The following is an 18,144-nucleotide window of genomic DNA, read 5'->3' as shown; positions in this document are numbered from 1 at the left end:
AGACCAGACCCATATCCTGGGCTAGAAAACTGGAAATTTAAATAAACAAAACCAATTTATAAATTACTGTATTTTAAATAAAATAGGAAGTTATATTTGTCTTGGGTTCACTTTTATTTTTTAAGAAAGACTTTCTAAAATTTAGTGCCAAATTCAATAAACAGTAGAGTTTTTCACTGTGGAAACCAGTGCATCTCATGGAAGTCCCCACTTGTAGGCTTCTGGTTCTTTCTTCAGGCTGCTGCAGCATGGAAGATAGCCAAATTCTTTTATTGAACTGGGCTCCTAGAGCCTGATCCTGTTCCTATGAGAGTCAGTGGCTTCAGTGTCATAGGATAGGGCCCATAATATTTAAAAATTAGGCATCAGATAACTCATGAAATTGACAATGGGCTATGGGGACTGACTTCCCAGTTCTACTGCATCCCGGGTAGATAGCATCTAATAGCCTGATAGGATACATCTACTCTGCGATAAAAGACTCATGTGACAGCCACGGCTGGCCCAGGTCAGCTGAGTTGGACTGATAGGGCTCAGGCTGCTGGGCTATGAAATTGCAGTGTAGACATTCAGGCTCGGGCGGGAACTCCGGCTTTGGGACCCTCCCCCCCACGCAGGGTCTCAGAACCTGGGCTCAGCCCAAGTCTGAACATCTTCACTGCAGCTTTATAGCCCTGCAGCCTGAGCCCCGCAAACTTGAGTCAGCTGACCCAGGCCATCTGTAGGTCTTTTACTGAAGCGTAGACACACCCATAGCCTGGGTGTAATGAGATGGATCTCTTAGTCCAGTTCCTCATGGGCAGCAGTCCACATCACAAAAAGCTAGTACTTCCAATTCTCATCATACAACCTCTCTGCAGACAATTAAATTATTTCATTAATCTGGAGCTGTTTGTGAGTACTAAATTCACCTTAAGCACACACAAAGCAAGGGAATAATTATTCTGCATTGTAAGTCTGATATGGGGCCAACATGGAAAAGTGCCCACACTTACTCCAAAGCACTTTGTTGGGAATGATGTAGGAAAGTGAGTCTAATTTTATCTGTGATTGCTCTTGTCTCTAGGTTATGAAAAATATTTGCAGCAATGCCTCTTGACTTTGTAAATATGAAATGCATAGGGGTTTTGTCTGTGCATGGCACAAGGAAATACTGATTTTTGTTATGCAGAATAAAATCTTCTCTAATTTATCACATAATATTTTACCTTCCAGAACTACAGTTCTTACAAATTCTCATGGCCAGATTGTAGTCCAAGATGCACAGCCACAAAGCAGCATAAAGGACAGTAAAACCCCTCCACTCTTACACACACCCATGGGTATGTCTACACTATAATTAAACACTTGCTGGTGACACATGTCTGCTGACTCTGGCTCGCTGGGCTTGGGCTACAGGGCTGTTTAATTGTGATGTAGACATTTGAGCTCCAGCTGGAGCCTGGGCTCTGGGACCCTTCCCCCTCATACAGTGTACATCAGAGATGCCATGGCTGTCATACAAATGATGGTTGGAGACAAATTCCAAACCTCTGATGTACTAGGGGCAGGTCCTGAAAGGACCTGATAAAGCTAATTCTGTAAGTGAAGTCTTTGACAGATATGAGAATAGTAACTCTGTGAAAACTGCAGAAAGACAATGCCGGACAGGATATAAGGTTGGATGCAAGAAATACTAGATGATTGGTGGATGCCCTTGTGCCTCCATGGAAAAAGTTTCTAAACGTGGTGTCCAACAAGAAGTCACTTGTAAAATTCCTCTGTGAATATATTATTCCAAATGCACCTGAGGGTGTAGGAACACACCCAACACAAACACTCCTTGCTGGAGGCTTTTCCAATGGGGAAATAGCAAAGTCCATCACCAGTAGAGGTGCTGAAGAAGCCCAAGACTTGCATAGTACTCAGGAGGAAGTGGACACAAGGATGCTTCTGAATGTTGTATGTGCAGCCTGGCTTTTGGGTCTTTTGGTGTCAAAGGAATCATAGTAATTAGGTCACCTGATAGAGATATTTTGGTCCTTGCTGTTCACTACTTTCCAAAAATGGAACACACAGGTAGCATGTGGATTGAAACAGGCACCGGTATTACCAGCACAACTGACAAGGGTCGCTTTATATCTGTGTGTGCAATTTGTGATGTACGCACTCGTGACTTCAGCAGCACACTTCCTGCTGTACACACATTAACAGGATATGACTCTGTGTCATCCCTATTGGATTTTGGGGGCAGGGGAAAGGAATGTGTGTTTAATGTTGTCAAAGCAAAGGTATCTTAACACTTCAGAGATCTTGCAAAATTGGGAGAGAGTGATGGACAAACTGCAATTTCTGCAGCAAGGAAATTGGTAGCCATGCTGTATGACAAGACCGAGAAAGAAAAGGAGACCCACAGAGGCCAGAATCGCTTGCCTTTCAATCTCGCCATCAAAAGGGACAAGTCACTGGCCAAACTCCCCCCATGTGATGACAGTTGAAGAACATGTCCAAAGAGCATCATGAGCAAGCCAAGATTTAAATGCCTTTGCACACAGGTGAACCAGATACGGGATCACCATTGCAATATGGATGGCAAAATGAGGATGATAAATTACCGCCTGTGTTCCTTTAGGGTCCAATGGTACCTTAACTTCTACAAGATCATATTTGGGCCTATACCAGTAGGTGTCACTGCACAAGAAACTGAATCTGTAGTTGGAACAATCTTCCCTGCACACAGTGTGCATCCAAGGCAATGAAGACTGCGGTAACTCTCAACAGAGATCATAAAGATGAACACGGTGATGATAATGATGTTGACTGGAAATGTCACCGGTGCTGTTACATTTCAGTAATACCTGTACAAATTTATTATTAGAGTTTGTTGTTGTGGTGCATGGAGGTCACAGAGAAATTAAATTTTATGTCTTGAAATAATAGATAGGGTCATTAAATAACAAATGAATGCAAATATTTCAAAGTAGTCATTTTAATGTGTTAGTGGTGTCATTGTTTATTCCCATTTCTAAGGTAATGGCACCACTTGACAGCTCCACATGATTCCTCATCTTGAAGTAGATGTAATAAGCTTTCAAATGATGCATGATGTGCATGTGTGTAGAGTGAGTACACTTAGTCATTCAAATTGGTGGTGTCTGCCACTGGCCTATTTAATGAGACTGTGAATAACTTGGGACAGCGCCCATCTCATTGTTCTGTGTTTGTACAGCACCTAGCAAAGTGGGGTCCTGATCCATGGCTAGAGCTCCTAGGTGCTACCACAACATATATAATAAGTATTGTAGTTTAACATCTTGAAGAGACTTGCCTGGCCGGGATCTGATCCTGCAAATGCTACCTCAGTCCCTGGAAAAATCATGGAGCAGGTCCTCAAAGAATCAATCTTGAAGTACTTGCATGAGAGGAAAGTGATCAGGAACAGCCAGCATGGATTCACCAAGGGAAGGTCATGCCTGACTAATCTAATCGCCTTTTATCATGAGATTACTGGTTCTGTGGATGAAGGGAAAGCAGTGGATGTATTGTTTCTTGACTTTAGCAAAGCTTTTGACACGGTCTCCCACAGTATTCTTGTCAGCAAGTTAAGGAAGTATGGGCTGGATGAATGCACTATAGGGTGGGTAGAAAGCTGGCTAGATTGTCGGGCTCAACGGGTAGTGATCAATGGCTCCATGTCTAGTTGGCAGCCGGTGTCAAGTGGAGTGCCCCAGGGGTCGGTCCTGGGGCCGGTTTTGTTCAATATCTTCATAAATGATCTGGAGGATGGTGTGGATTGCACTCTCAGCAAATTTGCGGACGATACTAAACTGGGAGGAGTGGTAGATACGCTGGAGGGGAGGGATAGGATACAGAAGGACCTAGACAAATTGGAGGATTGGGCCAAAAGAAATCTGATGAGGTTCAATAAGGATAAGTACAGGGTCCTGCACTTAGGACGGAAGAATCCAATGCACCGCTACAGACTAGGGACCGAATGGCTAGGCAGCAGTTCTGCGGAAAAGGACCTAGGGGTGACAGTGGACGAGAAGCTGGATATGAGTCAGCAGTGTGCCCTTGTTGCCAAGAAGGCCAATGGCATTTTGGGATGTATAAGTAGGGGCATAGCGAGCAGATCGAGGGACGTGATCGTCCCCCTCTATTCGACATTGGTGAGGCCTCATCTGGAGTACTGTGTCCAGTTTTGGGCCCCACACTACAAGAAGGATGTGGATAAATTGGAGAGAGTCCAGCGAAGGGCAACAAAAATGATTAGGGGTCTAGAACACATGACTTATGAGGAGAGGCTGAGGGAGCTGGGATTGTTTAGCCTGCAGAAGAGAAGAATGAGGGGGGATTTGATAGCTGCTTTCAACTACCTGAAAGGGGGTTCCAAAGAGGATGGCTCTAGACTGTTCTCAATGGTAGCAGATGACAGAACGAGGAGTAATGGCCTCAAGTTGCAGTGGGGGAGGTTTAGATTGGATATTAGGAAAAACTTTTTCACTAAGAGGGTGGTGAAACACTGGAATGCGTTGCCTAGGGAGGTGGTGGAATCTCCTTCCTTGGAAGTTTTTAAGGTCAGGCTTGACAAAGCCCTGGCTGGGATGATTTAACTGGGAATTGGTCCTGCTTCGAGCAGGGGGTTGGACTAGATGACCTTCAGGGGTCCCTTCCAACCCTGATATTCTATGATTCTATGATTCTACTGGGAGTGTTGCAAGATCAAGCCCTTGTAAATTTTAGAAGATTGCATTTATTGCCAGGCAGAAGTACCACTTCCATTCTCAAAAAGAAAAGGAGTACTTGTGGCACCTTAGAGACTAACCAATTTATTTGAGCATAAGCTTTCGTGAGCTATAGCTCACTTCATCGGATGCATACTGTGGAAAGTTTAGAAGATCTTATATACACACAAAGCATGAAAAAATACCTCCTCCCACCCCACTCTCCTGCTGGTTGTAGCTTATCTAAAGTGATCACTCTCCTTACAATGTGTATGATAATCAAGTTGGGCCATTTCCAGCACAAATCCAGGTTTTCTCATACACACCCCCCCACACACACACACACAAACTCACTCTCCTGCTGGTAATAGCTTATCTAAAGTGACCACTCTCCTTACAATGTGTATGATAATCAAGTTGGGCCATTTCCAGCACAAATCCAGGTTTTCTCACCCCCCCCCCCACACACACACAAACTCACTCTCCTGCTGGTAATAGCTTATCTAAAGTGACCACTCTCCTTACAATGTGTAAGGAAACCTGTCACTTCCATTCTGTGAACACCTTGAATTCTCTAGAAAAGTGTATTTTCTTCTGCAAAACTTTTGAAACCTTTATAACTTTATTATTACCTTTGATTTAATAATTATTGTCACTCACATTAGTGTTTACTATGTGTTAAGCATCAGCAATGTGATTGGCACTGTGCAATAGGTAAAAGATAAAAAATCCCTGTCCCAAAGAGTTAAGTCTATCTGTCTGTCTTAGAGTATTATATAGGTCCTATCAACATAGTGAGTCAAAAACCTGAAGAGTCAAAATAAAGCAGTGATGGTGCAGGGTTTTGGTTTTATTCTCCTCTCCATTCTTCTGATACAGACACAGTAAGTTGGGTATAACTTTGTGCATTTATTTCCCCACATTATGAATGGCTTCTTGTGGGCAAGGCAGAAGAAGAGATTTTTTAGGACAGTTTGAAGGAGAGAAGGGTGGCGAGTTGGCAAATGAGAACAAGCTGGTCATTGTATGTATAGAGGATAGTGTGAAACCATGCACAAAGACAGGAGGCAATAAATATGAATGATTGTGAAGTGGAGGGGACACAGTGGATATAATAACAAGTAAAAGCCATGCTGTAGACCGGGGCAGAGTAATACAGGTGAGAGCAAGAGCTACATGTAGAGGGAACATGTAAAGATAAGGAAACATAAAAGTAATTGACTTTGAATTGAATTATCAGTGACTGAGAATATAAATAATAGCATTAAGAATTGTCAAAAGCATCATGAAATTCCCTCTGTTCTATTGGATATAGATTTTATACTTACTTTTAATTGGGGAAACTGTTTTATCCCAATTTGCACATGGAGAAACTGATTCCCTTTCTCAAGGTCACACACTGAGTTAGTGTCAGAACAAGGAATAGAACCTGAATACTAAGTCGTATGCCCCAATCGGTTATGGTAGATTATGCTCCATCTCAGTCTTATAATTTAGTTTCCCAAACTTGCTCAGCTAATATAAAACACACGCCCCTTGTCCAAGAGAGATGCTGTTGTCATGCTGTCTGGAGTGGCTCACAACCATGAGTGTCTACCTCAGGGCAGACTGTCAAAAACAGGACAGATACCCCAAACTAGTGGTGTGTTCTGTAATTAGATTTCACCAAGCCAGTAAAAAATGTGAACTCCTGAATCACTATAACCATCCTACCATGAAGTCACAGACAGTCCCCTTAGACTCTCCAGTCTATCTTACCACCAGGACAAACCGGACTTCGTGATAAATGGTTATTTACTCTGAAATCACACAGTGGTCAGGAAAAAGAAAAGGCGTACTTGTGGCACCTTAGAAACTAACAAATTTATTTGAACATAAGCTTTCGTGAGCTATAGCTCACTTCATCGGATGCATGCAGTGGAAAATACAGGGGGGAGATTTTATATACACAGAGAACATGAAACAATGAGTGTTACCATACACACTGTAACAAGAGTGATCAGGTAAGGTGAGCTATTACCAGCAGGAGAGAGAAAAAAAAAACAACCTTTTGTAATGATAATTAAAATAGGCCATTTCCAGCAGTTGATAAGAATGTGTGAGGAATAGTAGGTGGCGGAAATAAACATGGGGAAATAGTTTGACTTTGTGTAATGACACATCCACTCCCAGTCTTTATTCAAGCCTAATTTAATGGTGTCCAGTTTGCAAATTAATTCCAATTCAACAGTCTCTCATTGGAGTCTGTTTTTGAAGTTTTTTTGTTGAAGAATTGCCACTTTTAGGTCAGTAATCAAGTGACCAGAGAGATTGAAGTGTTCTCTGACTGGTTTTTGAATGTTATAATTCTTGACGTCTGATTTGTGTCCATTTATTCTTTTATGTAGAGACTGTCCGGTTTGGCCAATGTACATGGCAGAGGGGCATTGCTGGCACATGATGGCATATATCATCTACCAGTGTGGCCCACCTTGATTATCACTACAAAAGGTGGTGTTGTTTTTTCTCTCCTGCTGGTAATACCTCACCTTACCTGATCACTCTCATTACAGTGTGTATGGTAACACCCATTGTCTCTGTGTATATAAAATCTCTCCACTGTATTTTCCACTGAATGCATCCGATGAAGTGAGCTGTAGCTCACGAAAGCTTATGCTCAAATAAATTGGTTAATCTCTAAGGTGCCACAAGTACTCCTTTTCTTTTTGCGGATACAGACTAACATGGCTGCTACTCTGAAACAATGGTCAGGTTGCTTTCAGTCGCAGGATACCAGACACTTACCCTAGATTGGTACCCTAGATCTTACCAATCCTTATCAAAGTGAGTAAGTGAGTGAAGATCTGAGCACAGGGAATCAGGATCTGAGATCTGTAAGTTTAATTCTACCATTCACTCTTTCTGGGGCCTTGAGAAAGTCACTCTCTGCCTCAGTTTCCTTATCTGCAAAATAAAGATAATACTCACTCACTTAATAATACTGACCTCCCCTGTCTGTGATGAAGCCTGATTATTGTAAAGCAATAATCATTTTTAAAAATAGGTTTATAAAGCACTTTGAAGAGGGAAAATGCTTTAAGTGCTGTTGCTTGTCATTAAAAATTCAAAACTTTTTGACGCTACTGTTTAAAATTAATTTGAATAAAACTTAAACGATGTCATTTTTTTGCCTTTATACTGCTTCTACAATCTGTTGTCTTCCTCTGGGAGTGCCTAAGGCAGCAAATTCTACAGTGGCCATTTTGTTGTAAAGAGATTCTTGAACTGTTCAAACACTTTACATTTGTTGGGGTCACTCCCAAACTTAGTCATCTGTTGTCACTGTCAATTTGTGAATCCCAGCCCAACCGCTGTGTCAGTGTGGGTGTGGTGGGACTGTACTCTCCCTTTCGGAATTAATTTGATGGTGATATAAGCACTGCTGCTGGATGACACAGGTACTCCACACTGGGCATTTTGTTACAATTACACTGCAGCAATAACTTCCTAAACAGTGAGAAGTAATTGTAAGCCTTTGCCATGGATTTTCAATATGGCCCCGATCCTGCAAACACTTACACACGTGTAACTTTATTCACATGAGTAAGCCAGGGGAAACAATCCTGCGTTTGGCCCCTTCTCACCATTCCCAAGAGGAATCTTCCTGCAGTCGTATGTTTGATGCTGTCTCAGCTGAGGCCTGTGGGCTTGCTGATCAACTGACAGAAGAGCAGATTGAGCATTCAAAGAAGCCTTTTCACTATTTGACAAAAATGGCAATAGTGCTATAACAGCAAAGGAATTGGTGGCAGTGATGTGGTCATTTGGTCAAAACCCAACAGAAGCTGAATTACAGGATATGATCCTTGAATTAGATGCCCTGATGGCAATGCAACAATTGATGTTCCAGAATTTCTGACAACGAAGGCAAGAAAAATGAAAGATACAGCGTGTGAAGAAGACATTAGAGAAGCATTCTGTGTGTTTGATAAGGATGTCAATGCTTATATTACCGCTGCAAAACTTCATCATGTGATGACAAATTTTGGAGAGAAGCTAGCAGATGATGAGATAATTAGGGAAGCGGACATAGATGATGATGGTCAAGTAAATGACGAACAATTTGTACAAATGATGACAGCAAAGTGAATACATCATATAGAACATGCATATATAGATCAGCAATGTTACGGATATGCACGTTTGTAGGACCTAGGTCCATGTTTGTCTGGGTTTTTTTTTTAACTTTCTAAGGCCTAGATCCTTAGGTCCTTACTCAGGGAATACTCCCACTCATAGCAGTTAAAGTACTGCCTGAGTAAGAACGGCATAAATATTCCAATCGATTGCTCTAGTTTAGTGGGGCTGGGCATGTGGAGATTCTGCCACTACTTCTGAGGTAAACTGGTTGTAGACCTACTTCAGTTGCATTATTCTACACAACAGATTATGTTCTCTGGGGTAAATTTAGGCCTCAGTTAAATCTGTGCAACTCTACTCAAGCCAGTTAGGTTACGTGGGTATAAGAGGGCAGCATTTAGTCCCCTGTTTTAAAACTCTTCTCTTTCAAATCAGACTCAGTTTTCAGGTGTTTTGATTATGTATTTTTTTCTTATCAAAAACAGAATTTTATCATTTGGCTATTTCACAAATCATAAAAGTTAGAGGTGGAAAAGACCTAGGTGATGCAGCCCATCTTACTGCCAATTCATATTATTCCCTACAGCATATTTTCTAGTGCATTCAGTCTAATTTTTAAAATGTACACTATCATCAGTCTTTCAAAATTATGACTACTGTTGTAAGAAGGGTCCACAGAAGAAAGGTGAAAAGGATGAGAAGCATGGGAAGATTTCCATGCAACAAGAGATTGAAAAAATTGGGGCTGTTTAGTGTAGAGAGGCAAATAAGACAGGACATGACACCAGTGTATAAAACGATGAATAGGATAGAGAAGTCCATCCAGGAATCCTGGCTTATCCTTTCTTATCATATAAGAACAAAGGAAATCCAATGACACTGAAAGGCAACATGTTTAAATTGAAAATTGGGACTTTTCCCCCCCACAATGGAATTACTCTGTAGAACTCATTGACGCAGTTTATCATTGATTCAAAAAGCACAGGAAATTGATATATTAGGGCTGTCAAGTGATTAAAAAAATTAATTTTGATTAATCACAGTTTTAATCTCATTGTTAAATAATAATAGAATGCCATTTACTTAAATATTTTTGACGTTTTCTGTATTTTCAAATGTAAGCTCGGGGCTGGGGGCTCTGGGCTTCAGACTTGCTCAGGGTTTCAGCCTCCCACAGGGCACCAGCCTCCAGTCTTCAGCCCCCACACCGCCCGCGGCACTCCAGGCTGGGGTTTCAGCCCTCCTACCACCTACAAAGCTGTTGGGGCTTCAGTCCCCCTGCTTCCCACAGAGCTCTGGGCTGGGTCTTCAGCTCCTCATGGCGCTCCGGGCTGGGGCTTCACTCCTCCTACCACCTTCAGAGCTAGGACTTCAGGCCCCCTGCTGCCCATGGAGCTCTGGGCTTTGGGCTTCAGCCTCCCTGCTGCCTCTGGAGCTGCATGCTGGGGCTTCAGGCTGCCCACGGAGCTCTGGGCTAGGACTTCAATGTCCCCTCCACCAACACCACCACCTTTGGAGCTCTGGGCTGGAGCTTCAGCCCCCTTGCCGCCAATGCCTCCCTCCCCACCCAGAGGTATGCGATTAATGTGCTAAAAAAATTAACACATTAATTTTGTTTTCAGTTAATCACAGGCGATCAATTGACAGCCCTAATATATATAAATTCATATGATTATTAGAACAGTCACATGATTATTAGAACAGTCACAATTAAAATACATAAAACCTCTTTTTACAGGACATAAGCCAACCACTAACTGCCTGAGGGTAGAAAGAAATTTCCCCAAAAGCAGGTTATTCCATAATTGTCTACAGGGGAATTGAAACATTTGACAGCAATCCCTGTTCCTGGGAAAAGCTTCAGTAGAAAATCACATCAGTATTGCAGGGGAGAGTCCGTATGACAAAGAGATCCCTTTCGATGCCAGGGGCTCTCCCCTGTTCACAGAATTTCATGAAATAGCTATTTTAGGGTATCTGAGTGTCTGTGAATGGGGAGAGTGGGGGAGCACTTTCCTTAGGTGATTGATCTTATGGAAGTGGTCAGGTTAGATGGGAGGAAAGTGATTGTTTAGGAATTCCGGGGGCTGGGAAATAGCTGAGCATAGGAGATAGGTTGTGAAAAGGTAAAAGCTAGATTTTGGCTAATTGATTGAGCATTGTGGTCCTTATTCAGTACATGCTTAACATGAAGTCAGTGGGACTTAAGCATGTGCTTAACGTTAAGTATGTTCTGAAGTGCTTTGCTCTGAGAGTAAGATGGGTGGGGAGATAAATCATTTAATAACAATAATTAAGATACTTGGGAGGGTAGCATCTGGGCTAGGGCAAGGGATGTTTTGGACAGATATTAAAAATATTTGTGTTATTAATAGAAAGTAGAAATGACTAGTTCCATTTTGGATTTGAGTCATACCCGCAACTTATTAAACATAATTAACCTTTCCAAACAATAGTAGAGTTATTTTGGACAAGAAAATCGACATTACTGACTAGAGGCTTCTCCTCCCACAATGGTCCTTTTTCAGTCCTGCCTAATCCATTTAAACCATACATTGCACGATAGTAGTCATGCTGCAGAACTCCACCAGCCACTTCTCTAGGACTAAAAGTGCACTCTCATTGAGGTGCCTTACTTTTGCTCATATTTTCTTACCTATCAGATTTCAATACAAAAACCAGGAAGCCCGAAGGTGGAACAGGACATTAGGGGCCAGGTCATCCCAGCCCAGTAGGGGAAAAATTTTGCAGCTTCATTGTTTTTTTTAAACTCCATTGATTCACAGGGTTGCACCAACATACCCTCTGTGGCTCAGGTTTCTTCCTCCTTTTCCTATCCTCTCTTTTTTCTTCCATTCCTACCCACAGTTAGTCAAAGAGGAACGGGGTGATTCCAGGCTCATTCCCAGTACCTGTTTTTCCAGGGCTGAGCAGGCCGAATTTAACGGGAAGGAAGACTGGCTGCTGCAGCCGGAGTACTCCAGCTCAGTGCCACAGACCCACCTCCTTCCACATCTTCCACATACTTCTTACCTGCAGGGTTGTCACCTTAGGGAATGCCCCAGTTGGAGCGGTTCACTACTTGTCTCTGGTATGTCTCCTTCCTAGTTGAGGGCAGAAGTCACTTCCCCTGGCCTTCCTCCTTCGTCCAAGTCAAGAGACATTGGGGCCTTTTTGTGGGAGGGAGGCTGTGATGGGGGAAGGCCCTGAGTCTTACAGAGCTCTCAGGAGCTTCAGGTAATCTGGATATGATTCAGAAAATCACCCACACTCTGGCTTAACATACTGCACTTAGACTACTGTATCCCCACTTTGCCTTGGAAGCCTCTACTAGCACGGGAACCAAAAAGGTCTGTTTCAGTTAGTCTGAATGAAAAGAGATGTACAATGTGTTGAGGATGGGGGCACAGTGATGGGGTGACACATGCTGTAGTTAGAAATCATTCATATGACATGAGGAGATCATTGGTATAGATCTGCCAAGTCAGATGGAATATTGTACATTTGTACAGCATTCCACACCAACTGTTTGTGGTAAGGGGGTTTAAGAGAATTCCGTGGCAAATCTGAGTACGTTTTGTAGCACTTTGTCATTGGCAAGAACAAGTAGCCAGCCATCTGCCATTTAGCTCATGCTCATACACCTCGTTTTGGTGCAGAATTTCCAGAGCCAGATGCCATGGACATCCAGAAGACAGTAAATATTCAGCATTTTGCATGCAATGGAGGATCACAGAATTAGATTGACAAAGTTTGTATCCTCATTGTTGCTTCCAGCTATGTATTGTAACCAAGTCAAAACGCAGAATACTGGATTGTCTTTGCAGTAATTGTTTTACTTCACCATCAGACGTCAGAAGCAGTGAAATTGTCGTGTGTTAGCTGGCATATAGGTATAGTATATCCTAGATAGTTTGCAATAGGTAAACTCTAATTAGCTCAAATGTTGCTACTGCTATACGTATATATGTGTGCAGCATATGAATTCTTTATAAAGTCACATGCTGCCATTTCATCTAGAGGTTTCAGGTCTTATCCCTCTAAAACATGGCAACAATATTCTAAACTGGGAAATCAGTGAGATTTTTCCTTTGAAATTATAATGTGCTCAGCAAGTGTTTGTTGACTTTTGGAGAGACACCTGCAGGGAGGTGGTGTAGGGGGCCAAGGTAAGCGTTCTGTCTCTGTTTTATGTAATTGAAGTAGTATTTTGCTACTCATTTTGCTCAGGATTCCAGGGAGCCTAAATATGAACCAGAACAAGAGTGGCAGATGGTTTCTAATAAAGAAATCATTGAGGTAGAGATGCTTTTTTTCCTCATAACGCTGCTTGTGGCTGGCTGATTTAGCAACTGCAACCACAGTATACCTGATGAGTTTCAAAATTCTAATTCAATTTGCCAGTGGAGTTCCTTAAAGCACACATTTATGTGTACAAAACCACCCAAGGTGGATTTCTTTATCAGTTTTTGATGCACACTAGACTGCTGAATATGGGAGATACTCAAGAGCAGTTAACATGTCACCACAGAGTGCTGGGGTGGTGATGAAATTACCTAACTTTGTGGCCTATAAGAGGAATAGAAATGGGTTTGCATAACAAAATTATTAATTTGTAAATGAATAAAATAGGGTTGTTTTGAATTATTCTGCTGGTATTGTATTGACTTATATAGAACCTGTATTATGCAGTGCAACTTTACTTTTTTAAGTACAACATTTTCCAGAGCATTCAGAATTGGTCTCAGTCGGATCTCATTGAATTCACCCTAACTGAACAAGAACAAGGAAGGAGCCTCGCTGGTTGCTCTTTTTCTGTTTCTTTTGAGAAATATATTTTATTTTTATAGACTTTATAATGTGCTAGTAAATGTCCTGTTGTATGGTTTGTAAAAATGATGGAGCCTTTCTAACGAGAGACTTCCCTTTAGCAGTCTGCCTTTGAATGAAAACTGAGGAGAGTCTGCTATTTTGAGAGCAGGCGTGGACTGAGGAAGTGCAGGCTAAAAGGATTGCACTGTTATAATGGCAGTGCTTGCACAAAGCTCTGTCCTCAGAGTGCTGTTGCCTTAATCTGGTTGATTCTCTTGGTCATGTGACTCCTCTAGGACTAACGAAATCTGGACCAAAATATTTTGTCTTTTGGTACAGATTCAGAAAGTACAAATTTTGAAAATTTTCCTTAGACCGCCCAGAGGTCATGGGAGTGGGACGCATGGGCTTGAAGTGGCTGGGATCAACTGAATAGAAAGTCACTACGTGTGTTTTTCTCTCTCTTGTTTATCCTAGGAGAAAAACCATACAAATGTACCTGGGAAGGGTGCACCTGGAAGTTTGCTCGCTCAGATGAACTGACAAGGCACTATCGCAAGCACACAGGAGTGAAGCCATTCAAGTGTGCAGACTGTGACCGCAGCTTTTCCCGTTCAGATCACTTGGCGCTGCACCGCCGTAGGCACATGCTGGTGTGAGAAACGCTACTTGTCAAGCAGAATATAAGAGCTGGGTCTCTTAACTACGTGCATTCAGCAGGGCTGAATCCTCTTCTACAGTGTTAACACAAAGGACATTCCATGATGTCCACACAAAAAAGCAGGAAAAGAAGTGCCACTCTTCTCCTTTCCATCTGAAGTTAAAGCCCCCCAGCATGGCAATCCCCCAAAATGTCGTCATGTTCACCTGGGAGATAGCAACCTAAATGCTATAAAAATGGGCATTATTTTCCATACTGTGTCCTTTAACAACATTTATGGCCTGTACATGTTCTCAGCTGTTGGACATTTTATTCTTGACAATTATTGCTATTTTGATGATCAGATAACACAAACCAATGACAAGAACAAGACCTCTAGACCTTTAGTATTCCATTGTCTCCCCTTTTTTTTGAGTACCGTCTAGTCAGTATATAAAATATCCCTCATCTGTGCTACAAACAAGCTGCATGAACGTCAGCGAGAAGATTTTGCTGGAGAGGTTCCGCTATCTGAAGTGTAGGGGCACTTAAGCAAACTTTTGCAATAATGATGGTGGTGTTTTACTATTTCACCACAGTTTGTCATTATGACCTAAAGGACATGTAACCTTTTCTTTTTCTTAGATTTTTTTGTTGTTGAAGTCTGTAAAACGAAATGGGGTAGCAGCATTTCAGCTGAAGTACAGTATAAGCATCTGTGCTCTGCTGTGGATTTGTTTAGAACATTTTGTATAGAAAGACCCCATCTACAAGCTACTGCCCTGTTCTCAAAGTGCAGTTTTTTGTCACCCAGGCATCCTCCCCTTCTACATCCATGTATTTGATTACAAGGAAACAGTGAAACAAATCTTATATCCACTTGCACCAAGGTTAGTGGCGTGGCCGTCCATGAAATGGAATTGAATGTACCACTGCTAGTGAGGAAAAGCAGAAAAGAAACAGCCGAATCTCGAACAGATGAAAGCAATAATGAATGAAATGGCTTTCCAGACAAAAACATATTGAGGACTTCCAAAACCCAATCTTTGTACCAACTAAGGTGGTCGTAAAGAAATAGCACATTGGATTTTTTGTGTTATGTTGACAGCTTAAACTATTCTTTCTGATGTTTGTTGACCTGCTAGGTACCACAGTTAAATATTTTCATTCCCATCAAATGTAATAGTTATTTTGTGGCTGGAAAGGTGAGATAGGTGAGGGTGTTAGGAAACCCCCACTGTTAATGGGTTAATAAAGTAGAAGAGATGTTCTCTAAAAGAGATGATCAACAGGGTGCTAGTTTCCTCACTTGGAAATACAGGATAAGGAGACATTAGTCAACCCTCCAGTATGCTATAAATAGCCCTTCACATGGGATCCAGAGGTTGCCACTGCAGGTTCCACCCAAACCTCCTTAGTTTACATGAAAGCAAATTGTCTATCATTCCCATGCAGCCCTATAATTGTGAACCAATTTGTATTAATTAAATTACATGGTAAAGAGAGGAGGAACTCTTAGCAAGCAGTTGTTCTTTAAAACAGAACAGGTTTTTTTTCTTCTTCGTGAGGATCTGTTATTCAGGTCAAAGTGACAAAGAGGCTTGGTGAGATGTTGTGTTTGTTGAGACGTTTATAGTTTAGAGACAAAAAGACAAAAAGATACATAACACATAAAAGACAAAAGACACATAACATCTTCTGCAGTACATTTAATTATGAACATTTGGTTCCAGGAACGGCACAAATTAAATTCATGATGCCACTTGATGCCATGATGTTTGACCAGTCTGAATTAACTTCTGATTCCTGAAATAACAATTATTATGCTACAGGGCTTCTTAAATCAAAACAATCTTTAAGAAAAGTTCAGCCAATAGCTGAGGAAGGCATAACTGTAAACACTAAAACAAGTGCAAATAATTGAAGAATAACTGTATAAAGATTGACAGGCCCAAACTTTGATCATCCCTAAATATATTTGTAAATGTTCTCCTGATACTGAACAATTGATCAGCTCTCCCAAATAAGGGCTTCAAGAGTGTTTAACTCCAGCTCCCCAACTAAAAGAGCAGCACCAAAAAAAAGTCTTTGTTGGCACTTCATGATCTTGCCTCTTCCATGTCTCGTTTCCTGTCCTATTCTCATGATCAGGTAGGTCATCCAAATAAAAAATAAAATTTCAATATCTAGCCTTCTCATAACCAGCACTGGAGACCCCAGCATTGAGAGTGAAAGGGACAGTGTAACAGGCTGAAACAAACCTAGAGTACACAATAGGTGGGTGGGTTGTCATGGGGTCTCCTGACTATACAGCTGAGATTTTACTACCAGTGTTGCATCCCTCATATAAAGGATTGATTTTTCAGTGTATGTGAGATATCATTAGCATTGTCTGTAGGTTACATTTTGGACCCACCTATATTAACTTCAGTGTCCTCTTAAATATACCACTCCTTCTAAAAACTTAGGAACAGGGTTCAAGCACAAGTCAATGTATGAGATTTCCTTTAATGCACAATCAGCAATTACTCAAGTAGCAGTAATTAAACATAAGGAACCAGAATTTTTTTTTGGCTGGTCTTTACTGGTGCACAGAAAAATTCCCTTCAGCAAATAATGTGGTGTCTCTTTTTTTTCTTTTCTTTCTTTCTTTTTTTTTTTTGGAGCTAGTTTGTCTTTAGAAAACAAAGTTTATTGTCCAGAAGGAGATTGATAAACCAGTCTGGGTAGTTTTCAGGAACAGCAGTAAGGGATGTCATCATGTCTCTCATCTGGTTACCTATTCATTTACATATTAAAAACACTGCAGCAGATAACAGAAAGGGCCTGGTTGTACTGTGGATTAGAGCAATGTGAAATGGGTAAAGCCATTAAATTCAGTGGAGTTACACCAGCGTAAAGCTAGCGTAAGGGACATCAGAAACAGGTCCAGAGACAGAAGTATCAAATACTGGAGTTTTTAAACAATCCCTCTTGACGCATTCTCCAGTTAGGAAGATTAAAATAAAACATGTGTGTGTGAAAGAGCTTTCATATTGCTATTCTATCCAGACAACCTCTCCAATCAGCTATGTCGTCTTTTGGGGTTTGTAGGCGCCCATTGAAATTAATGGGGAGCTTCACATGTGTATTTGAGCGCACAGAATTTGGCTCAATATGTTTAGTGAGACCATTTTTAATGCTTCTGTTCTTGGTCTGAAATGATTTAAGAGAAGTTATCTTTGAAGAGAGAATGTCGGCAACCCACAATGTTCAGATCCAGACCTGAACTTCCTCTGACTCCAACGGTGTTCTCAAACCAAAGGTTTTGGTTCAGAGCTACCTCCAATCTTTTGCATTCATGTAAAGTCTGATATTCCCTATTATAATTTCCTCTAAAATGCCAAGTTCTGTTGCAAATGTGCAACTTGAATGGCTTACGATATAAACAGCATGCAGGAATATCTGGTGTCATCTTTGCACAACACACTAGATCTGTACACATGCAGTTATAAAACACAAATGTGAACCATCCCATTCTTGCAATAAGAGCAAATTTTTATCCTCCTCAGTGTGAATAAATAGTAGACAGGAAGTACACTGTATGCGTTACAGCTTGCATGTGCACCTATGCTACAAAGTGCTACGCTCCAAGTGATTTTAAAAGGCTGCTTTTGGTCTGGACCTTAAAGCCCAGTCATCAATAGTATCTGAAAACATATTGAACAAGTGTTCTCTTTGATACAGGATTTTTTAAACTTTACATTTTCATTACTTTTTTTAAACACCTGTACGATCCAGCACTTTGAAATCAGCTCATTGCAATGGCAGTTTATAAAGGTCATGAAGATGCAGTATTCCTTATTCTCCACTTTCTTATACTTAGCACCA

General features: G+C 41.3%; 1 protein-coding gene and 1 pseudogene across 1 annotated transcript in view; both read left to right on the top strand.

The window, feature by feature from the left end:
- The window catches only part of KLF12 (KLF transcription factor 12), a 362,353-nt gene extending 347,869 nt beyond the window's left edge, over positions 1–14,484 (top strand). Inside the window, exon 8 of the mRNA XM_077806931.1 lies at positions 14,112–14,484. Within this exon, the coding sequence (XP_077663057.1) occupies positions 14,112–14,293 (182 nt within the window). The 3' untranslated portion in view covers positions 14,294–14,484. The remainder of the gene's footprint in view (positions 1–14,111) is intronic.
- LOC144258736 (calmodulin pseudogene) lies at positions 8,497–8,831 on the top strand (annotated as a pseudogene).
- Positions 14,485–18,144: the final 3,660 nt, after the last annotated feature.

Source organism: Eretmochelys imbricata, chromosome 1, assembly GCF_965152235.1.
Source record: "Eretmochelys imbricata isolate rEreImb1 chromosome 1, rEreImb1.hap1, whole genome shotgun sequence".
NCBI lineage: Eukaryota > Metazoa > Chordata > Testudines > Cheloniidae > Eretmochelys > Eretmochelys imbricata.
Note: the sequence above shows the minus strand (reverse complement) of the source record. Positions and strands in the feature narration are given on the sequence as shown.